General features: G+C 41.7%; 1 protein-coding gene across 3 annotated transcripts in view; it reads right to left on the bottom strand.

Moving 5' to 3' along the window:
* MTMR14 (myotubularin related protein 14) overlaps window positions 1-12,182 on the bottom strand; it is a 121,290-nt gene that overhangs the window by 64,945 nt on the left and 44,163 nt on the right. For all 3 annotated transcript variants that reach the window (XM_070936758.1, XM_070936759.1, XM_070936760.1), the window contains exons 10-13: window positions 4,546-4,612; window positions 2,143-2,228; window positions 1,240-1,316; window positions 288-324 (exon numbers count right to left, since the gene is read on the bottom strand). In XM_070936758.1, coding sequence (XP_070792859.1) covers window positions 288-324; window positions 1,240-1,316; window positions 2,143-2,228; window positions 4,546-4,612 — 267 coding nt within the window. The remainder of the gene's footprint in view (window positions 1-287; window positions 325-1,239; window positions 1,317-2,142; window positions 2,229-4,545; window positions 4,613-12,182) is intronic.

Raw genomic sequence — 12,182 nt, 5'->3', positions numbered from 1 at the left:
GGCTGGATCTCTCCTTGATAAATTTCCATCTGTTACTTCTTGTCCAGCCTTCGGGTGCTTTGGAGAACAGGTTGATCCCCTCTTCTCTGTGGCAGCCTTAGATATTGGAACATGCTATTATGTCACCCCTAGTCTTTCTTTTCACTAGACTAGACATGCCCAGTTCCAATTCAGAGGAAACTTATATATATATATATATATTTGAGCTCCTCTCTATTTTGCTGACTGGGAAATGCTAAAAAAGCATCTTTAGTGTGACATGGACACAATTTTTTAGAGACACTTACTTCCTCTCCTTTGCTGAGCCGATCCACTAACATGTGCCTGTAGGAGGAAGCAGAGAGTTTGGTATTGACCAAGCACGTTCCCAATGGCTGTGAAGACAGGACTGCCACATCGATGCAGACTAACCAGGATGTCTAGAATTCAGGTAGGGATCTAGATCAACCCCAAGGACTGTGTGTCAAGCTCCCAACCCAAAGGACTGCAGGATAGATGCAGAAAACCCCTGGGGACAGAGGCTTTGAAAAGGATTACCGTATTTTTCGGAGTATAAGACGATCCAGAGTATAGGACGCACCTTAGTTTTGGGGTAGGAAAATAAGAAATAAAACCAATCTGCCTCTGCCTAGCAGCATCCATTGGTATTCATTTGGTTAGCATCCCCCAATCAGCTGTTCCCAAAGGTGAACTTTAGCAACAGGTTTGCTGGTTGTGAGCGCATGTGCATGCTACACTCACACGTGCCTCATTGGGGCAGATACGCAGCTTCAAAAATGCAGCTGATCGTCGCAGGTCGCCCCAGTGAGTACAGCGGGGGAAGCGCGGAACCAGTCTGACAAGGCACCAGATGTTCCGGGTTGCCATTTTGGCTTTTCACCTTCTGAAAGCTTCGTTTGAGAGGCTGCCTTTGCAAAGAGAAGCTCCTTTGCAAACGGAGCTTTTGGAGACCGTTTGAGAGGCTGCCTTTGCAGCCTCCAAAAGCTCCAAAAGCTTAGTTTGAGAGGACGTGCGGAGGCCAAAAGATGGGCCCTGGCGGGTGGGCAGGGTTACATTCGGTGTATAAGACGCACCAAAATTTTCACCCTCTTTGGAGAGGGGGGGGAGTGCATCATATATTCCGAAAAATACGGTAATCAAGAGGAATGGAGAAAGCAAGTTAAACATGCTATATAAATCAAGCTTTTCAATGCCTATGCTATTCCTGCCACCATGACCGCCTAAGCCCAGCATGCCTACCCAAAGAGGAACCAATCGTAAGCCACTGTCAGGTAAAGAATCTCTGCAGGTTCCAGGGACGTGTGGATCAGCCCATCCTAAAGAAAAAAAGACTGAGAATACAGTAAACATTATAACGATTCCCTGCTCTGCGCTTCCCTCCTTTGTATACATCCAAACACCAAAATTACTTAGGGATCTTTGTGTACAAGGAAAGTTTCTTAAACAAACAAACAAACAAACAAACAAACAAACAAACAAACAAACCTCATTTAAGAAGCCATCCCTTCTACAATATTCTTTCTAGTGCTGTGCATCCTGCAAGAAACTGCACAGCAGCATGCTTTCTTGACCCTGGGGTTTCCTGAGCTTAATGCTTTATTCCAAAAAAAAGCTTGAAGTTTGTTACAGATTCAAAATGGTAGCATTAAGTAGCTCTTTTCCTACATCCTTTTCCTGAGTCCTCAGGATGGCCTCTTGACTCAATGTTTCAGTCTTCTTTGGGTGGGTTTTTTTTTCTTCCCGCCACACAAAAGTTGAATTATGCAAAATGGAAAAGATCCATGCAAATTTCATTTATGTGAGCCCAACTGGTTCACTGGTATTGCAGAATGCAAATAAAATAGCAACTTCTCTTCAGAGAAATTGTGATGGGCAGGGATAGAATTTGAACTCTCGAGTTCCCAAATGAACCCCATAAAGTTACCATAAAGCCCTTATCTTTTATTTAGCAACCCTGCGTTTTCTTCCAGCAGAGTCAGGCACTTTTAAAAGGCACCCCACAAAACCGCAGGGGCCTTGAACTCACCAATCATATTACAGGTTAAATAAACCTCCACTACCATCATCACTACCATCCTGCCAAATCTCAGCTATAGCACCCATGCCAACTACAGATACAGGAATGTGCTTATTGGTACTCACAGCCCACAGGGAGAGACGCAGGAGAGAGATGAAAAGCGGCGTCCTGTCCCATCCGGATATACAATGAACCAAGAGCCCACCATCATCTGTGCAAAGCCGGCAGGAAGGGAAAGCAACAGCGGAGGGAAAAAGCTGAGTTACTTGTATGGCATTCTGGATGAAAAGCCTCCCACTGTCCCCGGGCCTCCAGCGGTCTCCAGGGGATAATGTGGCATATGCTAGGCCAGCTGCAGAAGACAGAGCCTTCTCCACACCCTGCCAGACAGAGGAGGTAAGAGCTACAACAAGCTGGAGGACAACAGATAAGAGGGATATTAGAAATCACCCAGGAGGAAGACTAGCTGCAGCATCTATTGTATAAAAGTGTGCAAAGAGAGTTTCATTTAAGCAGAATAGCATAGAGTGGTGTGGCATGGCGTGGCGTGGCGTAGCGTAGCGTAGCGTAGCATAGAAGAGTTGAAAGGGACTTCGGAGGTCTTCTAGTCCAACCCCCTGCTCAGGCAGGAAACTATACCATTTCAGACAAATGGTTGTCCAATCTCTTCTTATAAACTTCCAGTGTTGGAACATTCCCAACTTCTGGAGGCAAGTTGTTCCACTGATTAATTGTTCTCACTGTCAGGAAATTTCTCCTTAGTTCTAGGTTGCTTCTCTCCTTGATTAGTTTCCACCCATTGCTTCTTGTCCTACACTCAGGTGCTTTGGAGAATAGCCTGACTCCCTTTTCTTTGTGCAGCCCCTGGGATATTGGAACACTGCTCCTTCTTTTCATTAAATTAGACATACCCAATTCCAGTAACCATTCATATGTTTTAGCCTCCAGTCCCCTAAAACCTTTGTTGCTCTTCTCTGCATTTTTTCTAGAGTCTCAACATCTTTTTTACTTCGTGGCGACCAAAACTGGATGCAGTATTCCAAGTGTGGCCTTACCAAGGCATTATGAAGTGGTATTTTCGTGTCTTCTTCCCACATGGAAGTGAATAAGGAACAGCAAAGGCCTGCAGTGGATCTTCCAGTGCATCACAGGCAAACCCACTGCCATGCGTCCTCCACCTTGGGTTCAGCTGTAACACCTCCTATAGTTTTTCGGAATTCCTTTCTAACCTTCTTTTCTATCATAACCAGAATCTATGAGATTCTCCCGAAGAATTAAACTTTTCTGCATTTCAATAAGCTACGCAAGCATTTTAAGATACTGTTTTAAAGATTTTAAGATACTATGCCCAAATGCCATATTCCTTCCTTCCTGTTTTTTTTTTTTTTTTTTTTAGAAATGAGTTTATCAATCAATCAATTCTTGAGGCCCAAAGACTGACTGAATCAATCAAGTCACTGAATGAAGTGGTCGATGCAGGGATCTCCATCCTTGGCAACTTTAAGACTTGTGGACTTCAACTCCCAGAATTCCTCAGCCAGCCAAATATCTCTTACTTTCACACACAGATAGTTCTCGACTTACAACCATTCATTTAGCAACCACTCAAAGATACAAGGGTGCTGAAAAAAGTTACTTACAACCGATCTTCACACTCATAACTGTGGTAGTGTCATGTAATCAAAATTCAGGCATTTGACACCTGGCATGTATTTCCGATGGTTGCAGCATCCTAAAGTCGCATGATCTCCATTTGCAAACTTCCCACCCACCTTCCAACAAGCAAAGTCAATGGGAAAAGCTGGATTCCCTTAACGACCGCGGTGGCTCACTTAACAACGGTGACAAAAAAGGTCATAAAATCAGGCATGGCTCACTTAATGACCACAATGCTTAGCAACCCAAATTCTGGTCCCCATTGTGGGTGTAAGTCAAGGACATCCTATAAGCCAAATGTTAATTCTTTTTTTAAAAAAAATAGAATAGACACTGCCCTGATCAATTGGCAGTTGGCAATTTTAAAACTTGTGAACTTCAACTCCTGTGTGTGTGTGTGTGTGTGTGTGTGTGTGTGTGTGTGTGTATTGGGAGTTGAAGTCCACAAGTCCTAAAGTTGCCAAGGTTGGAGAGCCCTGACATAGATAGTAAGTAAAGGATCTCTCTTGCCCTTATTTTTGGGATAGAGATCTCAAACAAAAACAACAAAGTCAGAGTTTTCCTGGAGGTTCAGTTAACCATGAAGAATCTTAGGACTGTAGAAAAGTGATCAAGATAATAAAAGAGTTTTTTTAGAATGACAGAAACAAAGAGAAAGGTCCATCTCCCCCAGGTACCAATACACTGGTCAAATCATATAGCAAAGAAACCCTCTATTAAATCAAATCTATTGGTTTCACAGTTGGTTTCCCAATGTTTGCCTAATTATATCTCCTTGATTTTTTTTTTAAATGATCACTAAAAATTACAAATTAGTTACGAAAATCCCCCAAATCACGAATGAACCAGAAGAAAAATAAACAACACCTCACCGTCACTATTGATAATGGAGATCAGAAGCTTCAGGTAGTTCTGTGTCTGCTGTACAAGGTCCCAGTTCTGGGTGGGGAGGGGAGAATGGCGAGGAAGGGAGAAAGAAAACAGAAAACATGAAGCAATAGGAGTCCGTTGGGAGACACGTCCAACCCAGTTCAAGATTTGGTTTCAAAAACCAAATTTGATCTAAACCCATCACCTGCTAACCTAATTTGTTTCTTTGTAGATCTTGGTTTCGGTAGCAACATCTCAACTTCCACAAAAACAAATTCCCAAGAGCAACTTTCACCGATTCGATCTTTTCCTTTTCAGAGGTAGTAGTATTTAGTGATGTTTAATCTTTTCACTTGGCATGTGTTCCTATTTAAGTGCAAGATGGCAGGCCTGAAGGCTCAAAGGTTAAAAAGATGGCTTCCAGGTCTGGACCTATTTTTCTCAACAGCATCCCTGAGAGGTAGATTGGTCTGAGAGAGAGTGACTAGGCCAAAGTCTTCGAGGGAGGACTTTGAGTCCAACCCCTTTATCACAAAACCACACTGGCTTTCTTGCTCTTGTGCTTCTAGATTTTAAGGGCATCCTTTCTCTTTGTAAGAATCCAGAACAGATTTGCCAAAAACTACATCCATAATCAATAAGAACTGCCCACTCATTAGGTTCTAATGCAAATGACGAGAGAAAAGCTGCTTCCTGATAAAATATAGCAGGATCTGTGTGGGTTTAATTATCCACAAGGGTTGAAGTTCAAAAGGCTTTTTGAAAACATCTCAAACTATATTCCTTAGCGTAAAGAAAGCCCCCTTTGACTGAAGTCTTAGAAACTGAAACAGATTTGGGAAGAATTTGCTGGCCATAAATGATCTTCATGTTTTCCTAGTCTTTCCTATACCTTTTTTCATCAAGTCCACCCTCTGTAGGAGGTTCTGGCCTACTCTTTTCCATATTTAAGATCATCTAGACCAGGGGTGTCAAACTCATCACGTGACGTATCACAACTTTTTCCCCCTTCGCTAAACCGGGCGTGGCCAGCATGTGACGCATCTGGCCCACAAGCCGCAAGTTTGACAGCCCTGATCTAGACTCCTAGCTTGAATATGTCTGTCACGTTTGCAGCTTAAATACCTATCACTTGTGCATGGTGCTTCGCCTATCACTCACTTCCCAATATAGCCAATTGGGTGATTTTGAGCCAGTCCCTCCCTCCCTTGCAGCCTCACAGGGTTGTTGTTGTGATGAAAATAGGAGGAGGAAGGTGTGTTGGATAAGTTCAATGCCACGAGTCATTTGTAAAAATAATGAAGGTGGGGTAATAAACAAACAAACAAACAAAAGCAAAGGTGAATGTATTGCAGGTCCACTAGAAGACATTATTGTGTGTCCTGTCTAATAGGGAACTACAGATAGCGGGACTCAAAATTTGGGCTTTTTCTGTTGTGGTACGCACCCTTACTTCAGAGGGAACATCATTCCTTCTGAGGTAAGACTGGTCCCATCCTTGGTATCCTTCCAGAAGTACAGTACCTTGGTACTCAACTGTTTTGAAACTCATCGAATGTGGTACTCAACACATTTTGACACAAAAATTTTATCCCGATACTCATCATTTGTTTGCTACTCAACACACAAGCTAGAACTTGTCGGTATTGGCTGCCTTGTGACTCACTATATTATTCCTTATGGGAAAAATGTGTTTGGTAACTCATTGTTTTTGGTACTCATCTCTCTCGGAACCAATTAACGATGAGTACCAAAGTACCACTGTACCTCAAAATATGGCTGTGTCAACAGACTTGGGGATTTCAAGGATCTGGAAAATTGTTGCAGTGGGATACGCTACGCTCTCTTTTAGTCGCACTTAACAATACGGGTGTTTTTGTTATGGAATGTTTTCATGTCTGTTTCTTTATGGTTATTTTTTATTGTTTTTATTGTAAAAACAATCTTTTTTATTGCTTATCTGAGTATGCCACCCAGAGTGTCACATCTGTGAGATGGACAGTTATATAAATACGGCAAAAATAAAAAAATATAATTCCTAAAATTAACTTTTGAGATAATGGAGGATAGGTTGAAATATATAATAGACACTTGCTATATTAACAGTTGTCAAAATACCAAGGAAATTCTTTTATATCTCAGCAGGACCCAAATTCAAATCTCTTCACTCCAGTTTCACTCTGCGCTATAGCTCTTTATTCTAAAGAGAATATCTGAACTGCAATTTATTGGGTCTGGGTTATTTGAGGCGAGGAGAAATGGTGGTAGAAGCACCAAATCTTCCAAAAATGAAGACACACACCCCACCAATAACTGCGGAAAAAATGGAGAAGAGAAGGGAGCATAGTTTCCGTATCTGATTATATTACTCAATTGTTCAGGAGAATTAGGTCCCAGAGAATTATAGAGTGCATGCAAGACTCCTAAAGCTGAGAAAAATCACTCCACGGTTCAATAACAAAGCACTTTCTGAAAGATTGATTAGAGTCTGTGAATATCCCTGCTGGGTCCTGACCCACTTCAGCAAAACCCCCAAAATGGGGAAGCTGCATGGCAAAAATAGGACACGTATGCTGGTAAAAAGGGGGCTCGGTAAAAGAAGACAAAAGGATAAGTTTTTCCTCTTTGCACAAAGAACAGCTTCTTTTACAGAAGCTGCAATTAAAGGAATATTACACAATGGCTTTATTTTGGAATGACCCCAAGTCCTCACCCTTTCCCTGCTATGACCCATTCACAATTCTAGCGCCACAAAGTTGGAGATAGCAAGAAGAGATTGTCAGGTCTGCAGGCAGCATATATATTTTCTTTCGTTAATTTCATGCATGACCTCACCCCATTGTTTCATGTAGTACACCACAGAAATAGATCAAGAACTGCAAGGGCCAGGAAATGAACAATGGGATGTGCTTTCGGTAAAGAGAACAAAGCCTCAAGAAAGGGTTACAGGTAGTCCTCGACTTACGACCACAATTGAGCCCAGAATTTATGTTGCTAAAAATGAGAAATTTGTTAGGTGCATTTTATTCAATTTTATGAATGTTCTTGCCACATGTGTTAAGTGAATCACTGCAGTTGTTAAATTAGTAGCACGGTTGTTAAGTGAATCTGGCTTCCCCATTGGCTTTGCTTGTCAGAAGGTCGCAAAAGGGGATTGCATGACCTCGGGACACTGCAACCGTCATAAATATGAACCAGTTGTCAAACATCTGAGTGTAAATCATGTGACCGTGGGGATGCTGCAATGGTCGTAAGTGTGAAAAATGATTATAAGTAATTTTTTTCACTATCGTTGCAACTGCGAACAGTCACTAAATGGATTGTTGTAAATCAAGGACTACCTTTATTGTACAGGCAGTCCTTGGCTTACAACCATTCATTTAGTGGTCGTTCAAAGTTACAACGGCACTGAAAAATGTGAGCTGTGACTGGTTCTTGCACTTACGATTGACACACGACAAAAATTTAGGCGGTTGGTAACTGACATGTTTTTATGACAGTTGTAGCGTCCCAGGACATGTGATCGCCATTTGGGACCAAAAAGCAAAGGCAATGGGGGAAGCTGGATTCACTTAACAACTGCAAGCATGGAGAAGAGGTCGTAAAAATTGGATGTGACTCACTTAACAACCACCTTGTTGAGCAATGGAAATTCTGGTTTCCGTTGTAGCCATAAACTGAGAGCTTCCTGTACTGGGAGGGGGGCACCTGTTCTGTGTTGCTTTTAAAGTTGTTATAATCTAGGCTGTAAGTATGGTTGTATTTATTTGCATTTGTAGAGCCGCCCGATCTCACACAGTGACTGTTTTTTGTGTTTTAATGGGATTGTGCGATTTTATACACCGCCTAGAGTCCACTCAAATTGGGTGGCTCTAAAAGATTTAAATAAAGAAATGACTAAGAAAAAACAATCTTCCTTTCCGCCCCCCCACTTCATGATTCACTTAACACTCCTCGTGATTCACTTAACAACAGTGGCAAGAAAGGTCACAAAATGGGGTCAAACTCACTTAGCTACATAAATTCTGGGCTCAATTGTGATCGTAAAGTCGAGAATTACCTGTATCTTTCCAGTACCATTAATCATGGTGACCAAGGCTGCTGGGAATTGTAGTTCAACAACATTGGATGGTTTCCAGTACCCTGTCCCAGAACTGATTGCAAAAGCCATTCTGTCTGGACTGGAGAAAACCTTTATTCCAATGTAATTCTCAGTCCTGTAAGAACTGGGGCTGCTTATTTTCATGTGGCATCGATGCTCTTTTTCAGGGCCAGCTTCAATTTTTGTTGAGGTCTTTGTACCTCACTGTTCTCCCCTCACGATTCTGTCAGTTCGTGGTACTCTGGCTAGCATTAGGCAAAGCTTCTACTGTTATGATAGCTACTTCAACAAATTGCCCTCAAAGGACACTACAGGGTTGGAAATGTGAGGTCTGTCAATTGCTCACCACTGACTAGAATACTAGCAGTTTTATTTTGTTTTTTTAAGGGCATGATCAGGATTGGGATGCAGACATCTCTCCAAGAATGCTCTGGATTAAACCCAAATTTGCTTCTGGCCTTTTATTTCCCATCTAATTCTATCCCGTCTTTGCTTCCACAATTCAAGTGAAATATCTGTACATTTAAGTAAAGAATATTTTGTCCCAATTTAGCCCCAAACCCAGCTATTTTGTTGGTTTTCAGAACAAATCCATCACAGGCAGATTAACTCTCTCCACGCCCCCCCCCCCACTCCTCTTCCTACAACTGTGTTAGCACCACCTGGCTGCTGAGGAATTGAAAGAAAATGACTGACATGTTACCACAACATTCTTACTGGCAAGGATGAATAAAAAAAACCCCCACACAATGGTAAGCTATATGCTTAGCAGAATAGAGATGATGAAACTGCAGGGCATCAGCATAATGTTAAAGGCTATTGGCTTTGTCATCTCAGCATTCTCAGAGCTACAACAGAGAGCATCCTACAGGTGTTGGGTGTTATAGCTTAAGTAATTTTTAAAATACAGGTAGTCCTCGATTTACAACAGTTCATTTAGTGACCGTTCAAAGTTACAACGGCACCAAAAAAAATGACTTACGACCGTTTTTAGACTTACGACCAATGCAGCATCCTTATAGTCACACAATCAAAATTCAGACGCTTGGCAACTGCCTCATATTTATGATGGCTGCAGTGTCCTAGGGTCACATGATCCGCTTTTGCGACCTTCTGACAAGCAAAGCTAATGGGGAAGTCAGATTCACTTAACAACCATGTTACTAACTTGACAAAATGATTCACTTTCTGGGGCAAGAACAGTCTGTAAAATGAGGCAAACTCACTTAACAAATGTTTCACTAGGAAACATAAATTTTGGGCTCAATTGTGGTCGTAACTCGAGGACTACCTGTACTTATTTAATATTATTTTTGATCAGAAAACACAACTGACTAAATGTTGCTACCAAAGGCACCGATTTTAAGTTCCACATCTTCCTCCTCTCCTTTTCAAAAATGGGCAGGTGATTTTGAGAAACTGTATCAGCAAAGAACTTTTATATTTAATTAATTAATTTACCAACTGAAGAGAATATTTGTACCTCAGGGATGAACTATGAGGTCCTTAGTATTTTTTGAGCTTGGTGGTTAGCTTGTAGATATTTCATTACCCAACTAGGTAACCTCATCAGCGATAGAAGGGAGTGGAGTTTGTTCTCTGTTAGCAAGAAAACAACCAAGCTCAGACATCACCAAGGACCCAACAATTAATTAATTTATACATCAAATTTATACAGCTGCTCATCTCAGAAAAAGTGACTCTGGGCAGTGTACAATAAGTCATAAATAGTAAATGCATAAAAACAGACATTATTAAGAGAGAACAGATGTTAATATCAATAATGGAGCCACCTCAAGATCTCACAAGGCCTGCTGACACAGCCAGGTTCTGAGAGACTTCTGGAAAATCAACAGAGAGCAAACCAACATTTCTGAGGGGAAGAATGTTCCATAAGTCAGGTGCCAGGGAAGAGAAGACCCGTCTCCTGGGACCTGCCAAATGTAGTTCCCTAACAGGGCATGCCTAGTCTACTGGATCTGATGGGACAGGCAGATATTGAGGGAGAAGTGGACCCTCAAATAGCCTGGCTTCATGCCATGAAGAGCTTTCAAGGTCAAAACCAGTGCCTTGAGTTTGACCCGGGAGCAGACTGGCAACCAGTGGATTTCGTGGAGTAGAGATATTCTGCACCAGCTGAAGCTTCTGGATACTCATCAAGGGCAGCCACTTGTAGAGCTCTTGCTCTCTTTGGGCAATGTTAAGTCAACAGATCCTTAAATGAACTCAGTTAAGTGACTTCAGAGAAAAGGCAGCTGTGGTTAAGTGGTAAAATAACTTTTAGAAAAGCATGTGAATCTAACCACTGCCTCCTTAACAACAGAACATGAATGTCTATGGAGATTCAGTCATCCAGGTCATGGTTGTCCCAAAGGTACTTTTTCAAGAGGCAACTCTTTGAAGATGTTTCGCTTCTCATCCAAGAAAGCTTCTTCAGCTCTGCTGATATGTTTGGTGAATGCTTCCAATTCCTGTATTTTGATCTTGACCCAAGTATTGTCCACATCCCTATAGCAGTGAGTGGGTGAAATTCCTGTGAAGGAGTCTAGGGCTTTGGTTTCTACCTCTTTCATGTAGAGATTGGCCACAATGGGGGACACAGGTGAAAAAGCTGGAGAAGCTTCTTGAATGAGAAGCGAAACGTCTTCAAAGAAAAACCAGAAAGTCCAATTGCCTCTTGAAAAAAGCACCTCTGGGGCAGCAGGATGTGAAAATCCACCAGTTTTGCACAGCACAAGATTGCTGCTCCATCCAAAAGACAACCTTAAGTGTTAAAAATCTAGCTAGTTACCACTTTCCTGCACTGACACTGCAGTAGATTCCTATTGTAATTTTCAGAACATAGGAAAGATACATTTGATATGGGATCCTTTGGTCTACAAATCAATAATGCAGCATCAGCTGCTGCAGCCCAACTGCTACTGTCTCTAGAGTTGGACCCAACAGACACTGATCACCATTTACTCACGTGACAAATTATATAAGTTTTAAGGGAAAGCTTTCTCTAGTAAGGTTGGTTTTTCTTTTCATCGCTACACACTTCCCACAAAGTCTGGAAGTTATCTATAAGCACGATTATCTCACTTTTCAAGCCAAGTTAGCATTTTGATACGGTGACAATAGGAAGGAACTAGGATAAAAATAAAGCTTGCATCGCTTGAAGAGCTCTAGCTGTAAAGCTTTGTGCGTTTAGGGAGATGGCAGGGCAGGATGGTAAAAATACCTCATTTTTGGACGGAGGCATGAAAATCGTAAGAGAAAATATAGAATGAGAAGTTCCACTGAAGATGAGAGGGAATTAGAGAGAATGAAAAATCTTATTTTAGTTGAAATGCACAGAAAGTGAGATTAAGCAGAACTCTTGAGAGGAATTCTAATTCCACAGATGGCTAGGGGGAAAAAAAACATGAATTTGCAAGGATAGATTCTTCTGTTTAAGCCATGACTTACCATTGCAGCTTCAACACTGAGCAAGGCTTCCTGAATATAGTCCAGAAAACTCAAAAGTATGACCTGGTCCAAAGTTTTGTGCCCCAT

The sequence above is a fragment of the Pituophis catenifer genome, unplaced genomic scaffold (genome assembly GCF_029215685.1).
Source record: "Pituophis catenifer annectens isolate HBS135680 unplaced genomic scaffold, rPitCat1.0.hap2 SCAF_2, whole genome shotgun sequence".
NCBI classification, from domain to species: domain Eukaryota; kingdom Metazoa; phylum Chordata; class Lepidosauria; order Squamata; family Colubridae; genus Pituophis; species Pituophis catenifer.
Note: the sequence above shows the minus strand (reverse complement) of the source record. Positions and strands in the feature narration are given on the sequence as shown.